At 48.0% G+C, this 17723-nt stretch overlaps 1 protein-coding gene across 4 annotated transcripts in view; it reads right to left on the bottom strand.

Moving 5' to 3' along the window:
* The window catches only part of Gfra1 (GDNF family receptor alpha 1), a 230822-nt gene that overhangs the window by 50313 nt on the left and 162786 nt on the right, over positions 1 to 17723 (bottom strand). For all 4 annotated transcript variants that reach the window (XM_085834268.1, XM_085834266.1, XM_085834267.1 and 1 more), the window contains one exon: positions 13465 to 13801. In XM_085834268.1, coding sequence (XP_085690394.1) covers positions 13465 to 13801 — 337 coding nt within the window. The remainder of the gene's footprint in view (positions 1 to 13464; positions 13802 to 17723) is intronic.

Genomic DNA, 17723 nt, shown 5'->3' with positions numbered 1-17723 from the left:
GGTCACTGGAGTTGTGTCCTTGGGAGCTGTATCTTGTCCCCTCTCTACCCAGGCCACCATGAAGTGAACAGATTCTGCTACATGTTCCCAGCCCATAATACTGTCTCCTCAAGGGGCCAGAAACTGAGCAGAGTGATTTCAAGCTGTGGATCAAAACGACGTCTCCTCCCTTTAAGCTCTTCCCTCAGATACTCTGGTCACAGGTACACACAGCCTACGAACATGTAAGCATTAGTGTCCTCCGTGAGTAAGAAGCTGTCACCCGACTTTATAGCCCTTCTCAGTGAGGTCCCAAAGCATAGTTCTGCTTTAAAGCAGTGAGGGGTTCCCGCTTATTCTCCTGCCCATGACTAACTTCCTGGCCTCAATGCCTTCCCTACTGATCATGTCCAACTGGCTCGACAATCCAGAGCCCAGCTATAGCATGTCCTGTCCTCCTCCCAACACCCCCCCCCCCCGAGCCCAAGGCTCCGATCCCAGAAACATCGATCTAGGCATGTTCCTTCTTAATCAATCTTTAGTCCTGAAAGGGGGATTGACCACTAGCCTAGAGCACCCGACCAGCATTTCCCTAATCAGGAGCTATCCTAGTGTGAGCCCCAGATCAGCAGCAGTAGCAGCATGCCTTGCCACGGTAGATTCTCTGGTCCCACACCAGACCTCGTCCTGAGGAATTCCAGAACCATCTCTCCAGGCCTTCTGCGGTGGCATAGACACCTGCCCTTGTCGGTCTACTCTGTGCTGAGGACACCCCACTCATCTCTCACCCCTGAGCCCCACAAAGCATCTGATGACCCACCAAAATGAACGAATCACCAGCCACAGCTCTCACAAACCAGAGGGAAATGTCACAGCCGCAGGCCTCATTTGTAGCTAAGTGTGGTTCAGCTTGACGTTCTAATGGGGGGGGGGCGGTTTGATCTCTGGGCCTTTGTCCTGTTTCCGTAGACAGGTTTTCTAGCAAGGTGTCTGACTCCTTTGCTGCAGTGTTCTGGAAGGGAAGGCTTTTCCTCTACCCAGACCCATGTTCCAAGAAGCTTCAAGCTGTTATATGGAGCCAGGTAAGCAACTGCTGGGTGATTACAAGAATCTGGTATTTCCAATTCTAAGGGCTGACTTAGTTGGTCAACTATCATTGCAGCCTTTTTATTCTCTGTGGCAAAATAATAATAAATAAAAAATAAAAAATTAAATTGAGAAATAAAATAAAATTGGCTGAGAAGGTAGAGGGAGCTGCGTGTGTGTGTGTGTGTGTGTGTGTGTGTGTGTCTGTACCTTCCAGCCAGACCTCTGAGCTGCTGAGTTACCTGTGGTACTTGCTCAAGCCCCAACCTCAGAAGAAGGAAGGTTTAACAAGTGTTTCTAGACACAGAATTCACAACGCTGTCCTAACGCCTCAGTGTACTGCTGGAATCCTCTAGCTTTCTGGGAAGAAGAGTCACTGAAGAAGATGCTGTCTTCACAGGACATTTCTGCCAGCAGGTTATCATTCAGAGCTATGTTCTGCAGCCTGCCTGGCAGCCCCAGATCATCGCGTGGCTGACAGCGAAGTCCAGCATTCTTACTTAACACCACCCTTAGTCCACTCAAAAGGGCTTCAGTGCCTGTTCCCAGACAGCCCCTAGGCACACCGTGCCAACATGTGGAGCTGGGTCAGGCACAGGGCAGGCACACCTACCTGCACTGTCTTGGTTTAGAGACCTTGGGAAGAACTGTACATATATGAATCTATGTCTCAAGCCAAGATTACCACCATCCATCCACGGTAGCAGTTTAAAGCTAGATTCCAGCAACCTGCTGATCACATGAAGCCTTGGGGTGGGGGTGGGGGCCTGGGGGAGGTTCAGGGTGGTTGTTTCTCCAGTCAAATGAAGTCCTTATTTCTTATTCTCAGAGAAGCAACAGAAGATTGGTGTGAAAATCCCACAAACTGAAAACTGAAGACGCCTAACCATCTTCTTGCGAGATACCAGGGGGTGCAGAGTCTAAGACTCTGCCATGCACTTCCCTACATATATTTGTTGCTTTATTCGAGAGCTACTTCTAACAAAATAGATTGTTATTTAAAGCAACACAGGATGTGCTTCTTGATGTTATTTTAAAGTGAAATGTAAATGGAGCTTTTCATTAGCGTGTAAACATTCCCTTGGCTTTGATGTAATATAGGGAGTATTAATAGATTTAACCCATATAAACAAACCCCCCTGGGATTCTCAGTGATTTTTTTCAAGAGTGTGTAGAACATCAACCAAAAAGGCTGAAGATTTGCTATTTTAATGAGAAATGAAGTATGTTTCCAATAGGTGGTGGAGCTCTGTCCAGACAAGATGCTAAGGTTCCTAAACACCAAAGTTACCTCCAGCATCCAAGCTCATGCCTGCTCAGTGTTTCTAGTAGCCACTCACATAGCTTACAACACAGGCACCCTTGGCCCAGCAGCAGGTGGCACAGATTCAAGATCTTGGGCCCACCAGGCCTCCTGAGCTCAAATTCCAGTCGCACCACATGGGTGACATGTAAATGACTTACCATCTCACATCCCAGCCTTCCCACTCCCGCTTTGCTGGAAAGAGCCCTGCACAAAGCTTGGCACGCTGTAAATGTCAAATAAATGTTGCTCACCCGTACCCTAAACCCAGCTGCTGCTGACATTCACACATTCCTGCAGTGATGTCCCCAGGCTCCTGAGTCCTCTGTGACAAACCTCTCTGTCCCTGGTGGTGGCTTGCTTCCCAATGGGATGATGCCCTGACTCACTGAGTGGAACCATGGGGGAGGAATGCGAATGCGTAGGTTCCTTCCTCCTGAATCAGCCAGGGTCCTTTGCCCCTTGTGTGACTGACTCACTCAGAGGTGAGAGCCCCCGACTTGATAATTCCTCCCTTCCGGTCAGGGAGGGTTTCACCGGCCCACAAGACTGCCAGTCCTGTCTCTGCTGCCTACATGTCCTCAACAATAGTGAGTCTCACTACTGTGGGCCCAGCAGTCTCGTGGTCAGCTCCACTCATGTGAATCTTTCTGTACCCATATACGCTAAATACTGGATATTCTACAAGAAATGTTCTGGAAGTGGCACATACCCTAAGCACCTCTAGATTTTCCTCCTCTGCCTCTGTGCTCCCACTTTTCATGGAGGCCCAAATACCAAAAGGGAAAGGAGGGTGATATTTAAAGTTTAGCCATGTGACCTCTGGAAACATCCCACTCTGTCGCTATAGGACAGAAATGTTAATCTGGAAATTTTTATAGAAACAGTAAAACAGAAAGGAGAAAATGCAACAGAGATCACTGTGCTCTGTGTCAGCCACCAGCCAACTCGCTTTCTTCCCTTTAACCTCATGCCTGTGAGGACAGAGTCGGTGGACCCATCCATAGAAGGGAAACTGGGCTTCAAGCTGCCTATTATCATAACCTGAGTGGAAGTCCAGGCCCTGCCTCACTTGCTCTACACTGACAACTGTGGGAGGGAAAGAAAATCCCAGCAGAGTGTTGGGGCTTTTCATGTTGATAGCTCTTTTAAATTCTTGTTTTCCTTGCATGTGAAATTTTTCTGCATAATTAATCACCTTTGGAAATTACAGAAAAGTTTCTTGTCCACTGAGTTGGAAATGCCCCCACAGAAACGAAAATGGCAGGACACCCTGGCGGGGTGGAAACTGGGAGCGGAAGGAAAGACAAGTTTGTGTGAAACCCAGCCCCACATTGGCCTAAGAGGAGGCTGCAGTAGTAAAGACCACACAGGAAGCTCAGGCAGGATTCCAGGGATAGACCCTAAGGAGAAGAGAACACAGGCTGGCTCTGAAGTATGATGTTCACACTGCCCAGGCTACCCTTGCCCTCCACAGGTTCTCCTCAAGCAGCAGATACTAATTTAACCCGCGGCGTGCTCCGCTCCTGGCTTACAGGATACAGAGACGACCAGGTACAAGATGAGCATGCCTCCGGTCATGGGCTGCAGAGGCAACATCAACTACCAACTGTGCACAACCAAAAAGGGGAGTTCTGTGCTGAGAGAGCTGCTCGTTCTCAGCCTAGGAGACAGCATGGCATCTTCTGGGGATGCCTCCCACTGTCGGCAGGGTCAGGATGCTGAGTGAGGGCCCTCAGGAAGGCTGAGGTCTCCCTGATCCCCATTCTTTGCTCAGTGGGTGAAACAGCTTTGGAGAGAAGCTGTGGAAGATGGAAGCCCCATCCCTGGAATCAGGCAGGGATCTGGGAAGAAGAGACTGTGTCTGCTTAGCTTATGGGCCTGATAGGGTATGATCCCAGTGCGTGAAGGATCATTGTTGTTGACTGCAGGAACCCACTGGTGGACATCTTTGAAGAAAAAAAAAAATCCACTCTACTGGAGCAGCATAGGAAATCAGATGTGGCCTCCCTCTGCTGTCCACAGCTTTAGACAAGGCAGTCAGAAATCCATAGATCCAGAGACCTTGTGATCCGTATCCTCTTCCTTCAGTACTCCCAGAAAAGATCCTTAGGTCCTGTCCCCACATACCATTGCCTAGCCCTGCACTAAGATGCTATCCACTTAGCACAGAACTCTCCTGTAGTGAATGGAGTAGCCTTGGGGCAGGAGGGTTAAGAAGGCAAATCTATTAGGTATGTCCCAGGAGAAGGACAGAAACATGGATTATTTAGAGCTGGTGTCAGCGTGTGACAGCAAAGACTTTGACTAGACCCTAGGATGCACCACCAAGGTTCCTGATGTGCATTGCTTTTGGCGAAGAGTCAAGCTATCGAACTTCCTTAACAGTGCAGTGGGATTTAAGGATCACACAGGACGAGACTGAATATCTGGAAGAAAGACGTGTGGCCAATATGTCCAGGGCCCAGGCTGTCACACACCCTCAGTGAGTGTGCCCCATGTAAATGGGGGGTTAATAATAATCATTAAAAGATCAGTGTGGTCTTGGAGGGTGGTTTTTTCCCTATTTGTGGAAACAACTCTTTCAGAGGCAATAAGCTGTCACAAAGTATCCACTCTGTAACAAGCAGAGTGCTCGGGAGGAAATAAGATGAAGCTAAGCTTAATAAGCATGTGTTAGCTGGGAAGCTATGTATACTTTTCAAATGGTGCTCTGATGGACATTATGTCCTAAGCACAATGAAAATTCTTAGTTACTGAGCCATGCAGAGTGTCTGGACTCAGGATCATCAGTCTGCCTGTCTGTCTGTCTGTCTGTCTGGAACTAAAGGTAGGAAGGCCGAACAGTGTGGGAACATTGTATTTGTGTCAGAACAAAGAATCCTTTGCAGCTAGTGACAGACACCAGGATTTAGAGTTAGTAAGCTGGGGTTGACTCCACATCCTGTATAGAGGAACTGTGTGCTTCTGGTGGTTCTCTTGGCCATCCGCTGCAAGGCTGCTGGTATGACCAGAGGTCCCATTAGTGCGGCCATGTTAGTGAGGTCCCAGCATTGAGTCATGCAGTCCAGTGATGGTCCTTATTAACACTCAGGGCTGGGTTGTGCTTTACTTCTTATGCCTTTCTCAGTGTAGCCCTAGGCTACCACACTGTTCTCTTCCTCGAAACTCATCCCCTGATCTACTTGTCAAGGCGGCTTATCCAGGAAGCCTTATTACGTTGGCTGTTCTTATCTCTGTTCTCCTAAAGCACTTCATGGGCCCCCGACCAGAGACTACCGTGTCCTGATGTAAAATGTATGTTGGCCTCCTTCTCTACATTATGTATGGGATTCCAGGTTTTTATTCTCTCACCATAAATACAGACCAGTTGGGCAGATGGAATACATGGATATATGAATGGGGAGAAGCTGATGCCTATGCAATAAATACTAGATAATCAATAGGTAGATGCAATAAGAGATAGATAGATGAATGGATGGACTATCCCACAGAGGGAGGGATAAAAGGAAAAAAAATGACAGACAGAGGTCTGGAACCTCTCTATGCTAAATCCAGTGTCCCTCTGTGCTTCCCTCTGAATAACTGACATCACTGTCTGAACAACTGACATCACTGTCTGAATAGCTGACATCACTGTCTGAATAGCTGACATCACTGTCTGAATAACTGACATCACTATCTGAATAACTGACAACACTGTCTCTCTGAATAACTGACATCACTGTTTATCTGAACAACTGATATCACTGAATAACTGACATCACTGTCTCTCTGAATAACTGACATCACTATCTGAATAACTGACATCACTGTTTATTTGAATAACTGATGTCACCTTTTGAATGGCATCACTGTCTACCTGAATAGCTGGCATCACCATCTACCTGAACAAATGACATCACTGTCTACTACTTTTCGTTCTTGATTGCTCCACCCATTCCAGCTTCTCTCAATGCTCTAATTTCATACATAAGGCCTCTTCACAGAGACCTTCATCATAAACTTGAGGATTCCCAGTTTTAGTAGTAGACTATTTCTTTTCCTACTCCCATCCAGGAGGACAAATCCTGTCACACAAGTCAACAGCAGCCTCTGTAAGGCCCGTTTTGCTAACCTTGTCTCTGACATCTACTCTCACCTTATGATGTATTTTCATTCATTTACTCATTTAGCAAACACTCATTAATTACCTTGGCTGGCATTTATAACATTTTTTCCAAATGCTTTTCTTTTGGGCCCTTTAATCTCTCATCTAACCCAAGAAGTCCCTAATTGGCCTTGAGTCCAGACCCAACCCACCTGGCCTCCTCTCCAGACCCTGCCTACCTGGCCTCATACTGAATCTCTCTCTAGGTCTTTGAAGGATAAAACCTGGTGCCCAGCACAGTGCTGGGAGCCCTGGGGTCTTGAGTCCTTTGTCTCCAACTTCACTTCCCGCTTCAGGTTCTCTATTTCTTAGCCACCCATGATCTGAACATTTGCCCCTGTGTAATTACCCAGAAGCCCCTCTCTGGCTTCCTGGACTTTGCTCATCCATATTTTTGTTTCATTTGCTTTCCTGCTCACCAATGGGAAAGACAGCTCTGGTGCCAAGGTTCCCTCCAGATCCAGATATCGACACTGTATGCAAAGATAATAAAAGGAGTCTCTGACTCTTCCTGTCTCCAGGCTGAGTGGAGAAAGTGACTTTGGAAGGGTGTGGACATACTGAGCTGGTGGAAAGCCCAATCAGAGGCAGCAGAGACGCTGAGCTTGGCAAGTGTGTGGAGCAGTAGATGGAGAGAAAAAAGCAGAGGAAACTCATCCAGTTTTTTCCCCCTAAAGCTATTGATTCTGGGAGAAACAAAACGCTTTACCCTGACTTCTGCCAAAGGACAGAGATACAGGAAGACTGAGAAGCAGACTGTATCTGGTTCCTACATCCCTGAGGTGGACGCCCAGAAGAACCCATGCTCAGCTCACCTGAGAGCCAACGGCAAGGGGTAGTGGGTGTCGAGGGAGATCCTGCCCCTGTTTTCAAGGTCTGTGTCACACAGACAAGAACAAGTGGGAGAGACAACTCTCCCAGGTGGGGCGTGTTAAAACCCGATGTTTGGCACTTTGAACGCACCGCTAAAGACACTCATGTACTCATGTGAAATGAAAGCCGTTCAAATGGACTGGAAAATGCTTCACTTGTGTTCTCTCATATTCCCGAACCTTTCTTCCCATGGTTCAAAAGCTTGCATTGTCTAATTGCTGATTTCCATTTGTGAATGAATCAGTGTAAAATAAAATGAAGTGGCAAATCAATCTACCAAATTAATCTAGTTTTAGGCATTAATTATCCTCTCAGCCATTTTGTCTCGAACTTAACCACATGTCAAGACAAGTCCAGGTCTAATGATGCTGCGTTCGGTGGTTAACACAGGAGCTTACACTCAGGAAGTAGACAGAGTCTTGATGTCTAGAACCTGAGGTTTACTGTGCATCTTAGTTAGGGTTTCCATTTCTGTGAAGACACCGTGACCGCAGCAGCTCTTCTAAAGTCAAACATTTCACTGGTGCTGGCTCACAGGATCAGAGGTTTAGTCCCTTATCATCATGGTGGGAAGCATGGCAGCAAGCAGCTAGGAGATAGGAGTTCCACACTGAGTAGAGCTTGAGGGTAGGAGACCTCAAAGTCAGCCCCTAGGTGACATACTTCTTCCAACACCTCCTAATAGTACCACTTCCTATGGGCCAAGCATTCAAACAGGAGTCTATGGAGGCCATACCTATTCAAATTACCACACTGTGCTAAAAAGGTCTCATTCCAGGTAAACATCTCTTACTTTTTAAAAGTTTTGTTTGTTTGTTTATATATACAGATAAATTGAAGATAGATAGATAGATAGATAGATAGATAGATAGATAGATAGATAGATAGTGTTTTATCTGCATGGATGCCTGTAGGCCAGAAGAAGATACCGGATTTCATTATAGCTGCTGTGAGCCACCATATGGTCGATAGGAACTGAACTCAGGACCTCTGGAAGAGCAGACATTGCTCTTAAGCTCAGCCATTTCTCCAGCCCCCATGTCTCCTACCTTTTATTATAGATGCTCAACCACTGCTGGACTAAACAAGTCATTAGGGCAGAAATGTGCTCGATCCCAATGTGGCATGTTTCCCCAACTGGGAAGTTAACAATGTTACCCGTCCTTTATATGTAGGAGGATCACCCTGAGTGTGGCAAATGAAGCATTGATGGGGGCAGCTCAGAAATTATGTGCGCTGTTCTTGTGGAGCTGTTCCAAGGGACAGGTGCCTTCTTGGTTCTGTTACCAACTCCGCTTGTTCCTAAGACCTAAGTATAGGATCCTGAGCCCATGGGGGAAGAAGAGCCACTTGGTGATCTCATCAAGCTACTACTTTGAAGATGTGCAGACCTACAGCTGGGTACCTGGAGGAGAAAGAAGAGGTATACTTCCAGGAATCCATGAGAGTTTCAGAGAGAGGCCTTCAAGCCCCTGACTCCTTCCTTTAAAGAATACTTTTATATTTATTCACTTATTTTATTCTTATGTGTATGCGTGTTTCGCCTGCAATGTATGTATATGTACTACATGCATACCCAAGGAGAGGTCACACCACATGGATCTGTAGTTATGGCTGGTTGTGAGCCCCCTGTGGGTAGTCAGAATTGAACTTGGGCAACAAGTACTCTTAACAGCTAAGCCATCTCTCTAACCCCAGATGATCTCTCTTGTGACGCTCTTACTGTGTATCCCTGGCTTGCCTGGAACTTACTATACAGATCAGGCTGGCCTCAAACTCATGGAGACCTGTCTGCCTCTCCCTTCTGAGTGCTGAGATTACAGGCAGGCTCCACATACCCAGCCTCCTTATCCTTTCCGTATTCAACGTCACCAGAACAGTCGAGAAGGAAGCACATAACCAAAGCCAGCAGACTGAAGCCACAGAAGCCACTTACTCTCCCTGTAGAGGGCCATGCTGCCAAGCAAAAGGGAACCTGGGACAGGAGGCTCCCCAAGACCCAGCCCTCTGAGGCACAACGCCTTAGTGACTACACAGACATCCAATGTTGTAGTCTTTCTGCTGCACGCACAGAATGATCGCCGCAGCCCTAGCCACTCCGCAAGGACAGCAGAGCACCGAGAGCCACAAGACAGGTGGCCTGCTCCGTAGCCCCCGGCTCCCTCTTTGGTTGGCACTGGAAGAGGCGCGAGGATGAAACCATCTCTGTGATTCTTCAACGCAAGCTGCAGCAGCACACTCAAGAGGAGATTCTCTTGGCAATGAGAATAGCCAAGCACCCGAGTGACTAATTAGAGAGGTAAGAGCAGTCGAAGCAAATCTCTGCTATCCTGAGTCAGAACTGGAGAGCGGAGCTTACTCTGAACTCTGGAGTGTTGGGGGGAAGGGAGGAAGCGGGAAGAGTATAAATTTTAATAATGTATATAACGTAATTTGCATCAGGAATGAAGGACATGCTTCCTTGAGGCCACACTAGGTACTGTCAGCCTTCCAGACAGTGAGGCAAGCAAGGAGAGGGAAGCTGGCATGTGAGCTCTGGTGCTCCAGGGAGCTGAGGTGCTCCAGGGGAGGAGCACAGAGCTTTCAGGTTTCATCACAGCCATCTGATAACACCTGAGTGCATGCTTTGCTGCAGAGAAGCTTAGAGGCCTGAACAGTCAAGCTTGCTCCTTCCCAGCCACCCCAAGAGGGAAGGAGCCTGTCAGCTTCACTGAAGAAGAAAGGAAGGAAAGGAAAACAAAAGCAGAGGCAAACCGCAAACCTCAGGTCGCTCTGCTTCCTATCTATTTGAAGGCACAAGGCAGAAGAGAGGCGGGGTTCACACAGAGGTACCATGGGACCCTCCAGATGGAAACCTCAAGGCCACAGTAGGCAAACATTACTTGCAGGGTAGTTTTAATCATCTTGGGCAGCTCTTTGATAGTCAAGGATGTTAAGCCAGGAAGGGCTCTCTGGAAAGTCTAAACATGCAGAGGGGGTAATATGGAACATGTGGCGTCTCCTCCCGCCACCCTTCCTTGTTGTGGGTGTTCACAGGGTCCCCTTCAGTCACCACAGCAGAGCCAGGGTTGGTGTTGGAGGGGCTGGAGGGGTGATTAATTGTAGTAGGGAGCCCACAGAACCCCAGGTTCTAGCCATTACCAACTGCTGCCCCAGGGTAGGTATATGACGGCTTCCTCAAGATGGGTTGAGAAGAAATGAAATAAAAGGCATAAAATTAAAGACAAGATTAATAAAACCAACTGAAAGCAAACACCACTAGCCAATTCAGTGGCTCAAATTACATTTGCCACATTGGAAATGGAGGGGATAATCACAAATAATAAGTCCAGGCTCTGGAAAGACATTGTGGGCTAACTAACCTAACAAGGGGTAATACCAGGGAAGTCCCTGAGTCACCTTCCCAGGAAAGATTCAAGGCAGGGTACAAAATCCATCAATCACATTGAGATAAATGTCCCTTGCTAGGCTCCCTGATAAGCCTAGCTCTGACTCTCAAAGTCTCTGAGTTCTTCGCAGGGCAGCAGAGACTGCAATACAAATGCCACCTCCAGATGTAACCGAATTTACAGGGCACCCACCCCACTGTGTGTGGACCCCACTATGTGTGGCTTCTGTCCCCACCACTCTGGCCTTGGTAAGGTTGGGACACTTGAGGTTAGGCAAGGACTATCCTGTCTCAAGTCCACTTCCATTTCTGCCCTATCAGCTAAGTCTATGTCTGGCTAAGGGAGTGTCTCTCAGTTTCTTGAACTAGATCTTGTGTGGAGGAAGTCTGAACCTCAAGACAGCAGCCAATCCATTGGATTATCTACAGGTTCCTCCTGCTGCTTCCCCAGAGACCTCCGAGTCTTCAATTCCCAGTTCTCATCCCTAGCTGAGCAGGAGCCCTTGCCATATAACAAATTTACAACAGCGCAGGGATTCTGTCTTTAGCAGCACATGGCAGTATGTGCATGGGAGTTAAAGGGGGATGAATATAAGCTCACTACTCATGGTAGACTTCTGGGGTGTGTGAGTGTGTCACAGACATTCCCTGGAAGCCATGTGCAATATAAACCTTTGAAGAGAGGGGTGCACTCCCTTGGCCAGCCACTACTCAATGGAGATGCTGATCCCCTTGGGACCTGTTGGCATCCCTTCCTACTCAGAACCCAGGCTTCCGTCTTCAGACCCAGTTCTGAGTAGGTTGATGTCTTAGGGAGAAAGTGCCTGGTTTTAAGCCAAAGAAGACACTAGAAATCAAGTCCTGTTCACACACAGGGGTAATCCGTTATGCTCAACAGAAACAGGGTTCTTCAGAATTTCTGAGCCTTCCCAACCTTCATGCAAGGCCAAGCTTCCATTGCTACCCTATCCTGCCTTCAGCTGTGTCTGCTTCCCCCTCTCCCCACCCTATGGGGAGAGTTACCTGGTTTCCTGTGGCTTACCCCATCTCAGGGCATTGTATCGCATCCTTCTCTCCCAAGATGACTCTGGGGACCAGTGGCTGGGAAACAGAGCAACTCCTCTCTGCACACAGACTGTCCCTTGTCAAGCTTCATTCAAGTTCCTCCCAGAACAACAGATCCCTTCTTTCAACAAAGCAAACAAATGGCCCCACGCAGGTGTGTGGCCATTATCCTCAGAAAATCTCTACCCAGAGGCTTTGAGTGTGAGCCTTGGAACCCATGTGAAAAAGACAAGCCTGGTGAAGTGCACCTGTAATCCCAGAACACAGAAGGCAGAGACAGATCCCAGGGCTTTGGCGGCCAGCCAGCCCCACTGAATCTGGGAGCTCCGTGTAAAGTGAAAAACCCTGTCTCAAGAGACAAAGTGGGCAGTGGTGAGAAACAATATCGGAGGCCTCTGGCCTCAGTGCACACACATAAAAAGCATTTATGTGCACCCTACAATATTGGAGGCTGGCCTATGGCCTCAGTGCACATGCATGATTGTGTTTATGTGCACCCCAAATTCTCCCACACCCCACATATACACAGAAATAAAGAATAGATGTAAGATAGAGGCGAGGGAAGAAGGAGTATCCTCAGCATAGGACAGTTATGCATACAAAGACGTTCGTTTTCCCTTTGGTCACTATTTCTTTAAAGAAAGAATGGGGTCCCATGCACCCGAATAAACTTCATGGCGAATGTGAACCAGAACATCAGGCTTTGTGTTCTCTTCATCCTTAGTCTTTAGAAACGAATAATGTATTATTATAAAACAACTAGGTAGCTGGTCACAGTTTCACCCATCTGTCCACCTACCACACACCTATGAAGTCAGCTTAACAGAGGCATTGAACTCCCCGGTGCCCAACCCTGAGCGCAAATTGCTTTCGGGATAGATGTGATAACCTGACTGTCTACAGTTCAGGAATCAGTCTGCTCTTCTCAAAGAACCAAGCGTCAGTGTGCAGAGCTAATCTCTGCTTGCTGGCACCTCCTCGTTTCTAACAGTGACTGAATTCAGCTCTAAGTTCTGGGAGGAGGGACATCCAACTGTCAACAGTGTGGCTGGAGGGCTGGGATGGAAAGGGGCTAGTGCAAGCCCCCGTTCTCCCAACCTCCTTCTCTTTCCACAGACAATGTGTTCATGGAACTCCTTCAAAGGTTTAAAAGAAACCAATAAATGGCCAAAACGAGAGCAGAAGTTTTCTACAACATCATACACACACACACACACACACACATGCACACACACACATAAAAGGCTGGACACAGCTGATACCTACTGTCTGGTCTCTTCCACTTTTCTGTACCTGCAGATCAAGAGCCTGTGTTCTTGGCAAGCTCTTTTGCAGGCCTGGCAGCCCCTGGGAACCTGACTGGGCACACGGCTACCTCACCTCACCTGGGTGCACCCTGCACCTTAGAAGACATTCCCTTTCTGCCTCAAGCATTCCCCATCCCCAGGGTGAGAGAAGAACACCCCATGAAAGCTGCTACAGATGCAGAGGTCAAACTTCTACTGATCCACTCAGAAGACCTGGAGGCCTTGCTGGAGCTGGCAGCCTTGCTGGGGCAGCACAGAAAACTGCAGCCTGGCAGCTAGAGCGGCATTAACCACCTGCTGACAGCACACTCACCTGCAGATGTAATTTGTCTTGCAGGAGTCTTGCAGATTCAGGCAGTTGGGCCTCTCTCGTTCTTCATAGGAGCACACAGGGACGATAGTCTGTCGCCGCCGCTCGGTGCAGGCGACATCCCGGCAGGAGCAGAAGAGCATCCCGTAGCTGTGCTTGGCCGGAACTTTGTCGAAGAACTGCCTGAGGGCTTTGTGGCACTTGCGGCGGTTGCAGACTTCGTTGGACATGCTGGTGGTGCAGGGGGTGATGTAGGCGGACCTGTACTTCTTGCAGGTATCATCCAGGTTGCAGGCCTTGGCTGCATCGAGGCAGTTGTTCCCTTTGGAAATGTGTTCCACTGCAAGACAGAGAAAGAGCGATGGTCACAGTGCACATGTGTAAGCGCGTTTGTGTGCACCCCACAATATCAGAGGCCTTGTCTTTCACCTGGCCACGTGCGCTCTAGAATTCAGGGGATTTCAAAGCTCATAACACAATAGTCCACAACAAAATTAGTGTGCAAGGGGTAAGAGCCTACAGTAGTCCCTAGATGTCTACGTATAGCCATGGACCCAGGCCATGGGAACTCAGGCACTTGCCCAGCTACCAGTAAACAAGGCAACTGGAGAACTGTTTTCAGCTCCGGCTTGGTAAACGGAAATCAGGATCAAAGAAAACAGTAACAAATTACATACTTGTTCATGATACAGTATATAAAATGATATGGTGAATGTGAGTATAATTGCCATGCAATCTTCCAGGAATATAATTATGTAATAAATGCGTATAGAACATGCTAATTACTATATGATTACAGAGTAATTACATGGTTATTTGAGCCCAGAAGACAAAATATTATGCCAGCCTCTCTAAGCAGGGAGAAGCAACTCCAGAGTATCTGCATCTAAGTTTCAGCTCACAGGCCATTGGAAGAAAACCAGAATAAAGCACATAAAAATTTGCAAACCTCAATTACCACTTAACTCACCACATGCAAAATGTCAGCTCTGTGAACCCTGGCTAGGAGAACTCAGCTAGGGTTTTGGATAGAATTTCCCTGGGCTTATATTTCACCGGCTTTAGAACACCACCGAGCATATGTTGCCTTCTGCTCAAGCTCTCTATGCCCACGCTGTCTGGAAAACCAGTGCTGTCCACTGTGGGCTGCTCTGGTATGGTCTGGGCGAGGGCTTCCAGGAGGCAGATTCCACTAGGCGGCTGCACACGCTGCCTGGGCCAATTGCAATGGAGATGTTTCAAATAAATGTAAACAGACAAGGGGAATTAAGAATTAAGCTCAGGATTCACAGCTTGGTTTCTTTGTTGCAATCAACACCCCAACAAAAAGACAATGCAGAGGGGAAAGGGTTCATTTGGCTTACTGTGTTCCAAAGCACAGCCTGTCATGGAGGAGAAGCCAGGATGAGGTCTGAAAGAGCTTGCCTACATCGCATCCACAGCCGAGAGCAGAGAGAAATGAATGCTGACTGCTTGCTAGCTTCCTTCACTCTATAGTCATTGCACACAGTCCTCCACCTAGGGAATAGTGTCGCTCACAGTGGCCTGGGTCCTCTTCCAGTTAACTCCTTCAATTAACAATCTAGGCAATGCCCCAGAGACATGCCCACAGAGCGACTTCATAAATATCATTACTCAACTAAAACTCTTCTCCAGAGATTCTAGGTTGTGGCTACTTGACATTTAGAAGTAACAGTTACAACTGTTACAAAGGGGTTTCTCTAAGAGAAAGTGAAGTGAAGGAGCCTTTCAGAGCTCACTCTCTGATAAGGTGGCCCACAGCAGCTGACTGGCAGTTATGCCCCTGACCATTCAGAGCAAGTGGGATGCAGCAAACTGTCACCCTACAGATTAGACTCCCCAGCAAGTCTTCTCAGGCTTGGTGCCTCTCTGTTCTCTCTTTCTTTCCAGCATGTTCCCCCAATTGAAGGCAGGCACTTGGAAAATTATAAGAGGTTGTAGAACTGACAAGAAAGGAAAGGGTCCAGGTGGGCTGAGTGGGGCTGAAAGATAGAGCAACAGGTATGTACGGGTAAAGGGAATATTACTCTGCCTTAAAAAAGGAAGGAAGCCTTGCAACCTATGACTATATAGAAGAAACTTGAGGACATTAGGCTAGGTGAAATGAGTCAATATCTGAAGGAAAAGCAAGAGTGATTCCACTCATGGAAGGAAAGTAAATACTACAACTTACAGACACAGAAGGTTCTGGGCTGAGGGAAGGAGATGGAGCTAGTTGCTATCCAACACGAACAAAATTCCAGCTTCAAGTTGAAAGATCTTCCAAACAAGAATCTGTCTAAAGTTACTGATCCTGTATTTAGCCTTACGTTTTTGTGAGAGAGGGGAGGGCGGAGATGGCTCAGCAGGTAAAGGTATTTGGTGCCCAGTCTGATGACTTGAATTTGACCCCTAGGACCCATGCAATACAAGGAAATAGCCAGCTAACACAAGTTGCCCTCTGACCTCCACACCAAAGTCTCTCTCATCCTCTGAAAACACACAAAATAAATCAAAATGTAGTAAGCAAGAGTATTTTAAATTACTGGGGGTGGGGACTACATGTTAGATATTATTATCATAACCTCAAAAATAGTTTTTACAACACAAAAACCTAAAGGACACAGAAAGTAACTCCAGAATTTCAAGGAGTTTTTGTAAGGGAAAAAAAAAGTCTTTATGAAACAAAACAAAATGAAACAAAGCAAAACAAATAACGGTTTTAAGAAAATATTCCACATGGGAAACTACATTACAACCTGGCACCATAAGGTGTGAGCTTCTGCTCTCAGGTCCATGTTTCTGCCTGTGGTTTCCGAGACCCTCAGGTTCAATGTGGAGGCTGCTAAGCAGGACCCCCAGCCTTTCAGGGTGAGCAATGTGGCTGTTCCAAAGTTCTGTCACTTTGTCAAGCACTCCCGGGACTCTCTGTCCACCTTGTTCTTCATATGTCTGCTTCTCTGCTCCACTCTCAGAATCCAGGACTCTCAGAGGGAAACAGCCACTGTGAGCCCTGACCCACAGAGACACCACAGCCACTGTGAGCCCTGACACAGACAGATAACACAGACACTGTGAGCCCTGACACACACAGACACCACAGACACTGTGAGCCCTGACACACACAGACACCACAGACACTGTGAGCCCTGACACACACAGACACCACAGACACTGTGAGCCCTGACACACACAGACACCACAGCCACTGTGAGCCCTGACACACACAGACACCACAGACACTGTGAGCCCTGACACACACAGACACCACAGACACTGTGAGCCCTGACACACACAGACACCACAGACACTGTGAGCCCAAACACACACAGACGCCACTGACACTGTGAGCCCTGACACACACAGACACCACAGACACTGTGAGCCCTGACACACACAGACACCACAGACACTGTGAGCCCTGACACACACAGACACCACAGACACTGTGAGCCCTGATATACACAGACACCACAGCCACTGTGAGCCCTGACACAGACAGATACCACAGACACTGTGAGCCCAAACACACACAGACACCACAGACACTGTGAGCCCTGACACACACAGACACCACAGACACTGTGAGCCCTGACACACACAGACACCACAGACACTGTGAGCCCTGATACACACAGACACCACAGACACTGTGAGCCCTGACACACACAGACACCACAGACACTGTGAGCCCTGACACACACAGACACCACAGACACTGTGAGCCCTGACACACACAGACACCACAGACACTGTGAGCCCTGACACACACAGACACCACTGACACTGTGAGCCCTGACACACACAGACACCACAGACACTGTGAGCCCTGACACACACAGACACCACAGACACTGTGAGCCCTGACACACACAGACACCACAGACACTGTGAGCCCTGACACACACAGACACCAGACACTGTGAGCCCTGATACACACAGACACCACAGACACTGTGAGCCCTGACACACACAGACACCACAGACACTATGAGCCCTGACACACACAGACACCACAGACACTGAGCCCTGACACACACAGACACCAGACACTGTGAGCCCTGACACACACAGACACCACAGACACTGTGAGCCCTGACACACAAAGACACCACAGACACTGAGCCCTGACACACACAGACACCAGACACTGTGAGCCCTGACACACACAGACACCACAGACACTGTGAGCCCTGACACACAAAGACACCACAGACACTGTGAGCCCTGACATACACAGACACCAGACACTGTGAGCCCTG

This window comes from Mus caroli, unplaced genomic scaffold, assembly GCF_978045245.1.
Source record: "Mus caroli unplaced genomic scaffold, Mus_caroli_1 scaffold_20, whole genome shotgun sequence".
NCBI classification, from domain to species: domain Eukaryota; kingdom Metazoa; phylum Chordata; class Mammalia; order Rodentia; family Muridae; genus Mus; species Mus caroli.
This window is presented reverse-complemented; position numbering and strand designations above follow the sequence as displayed.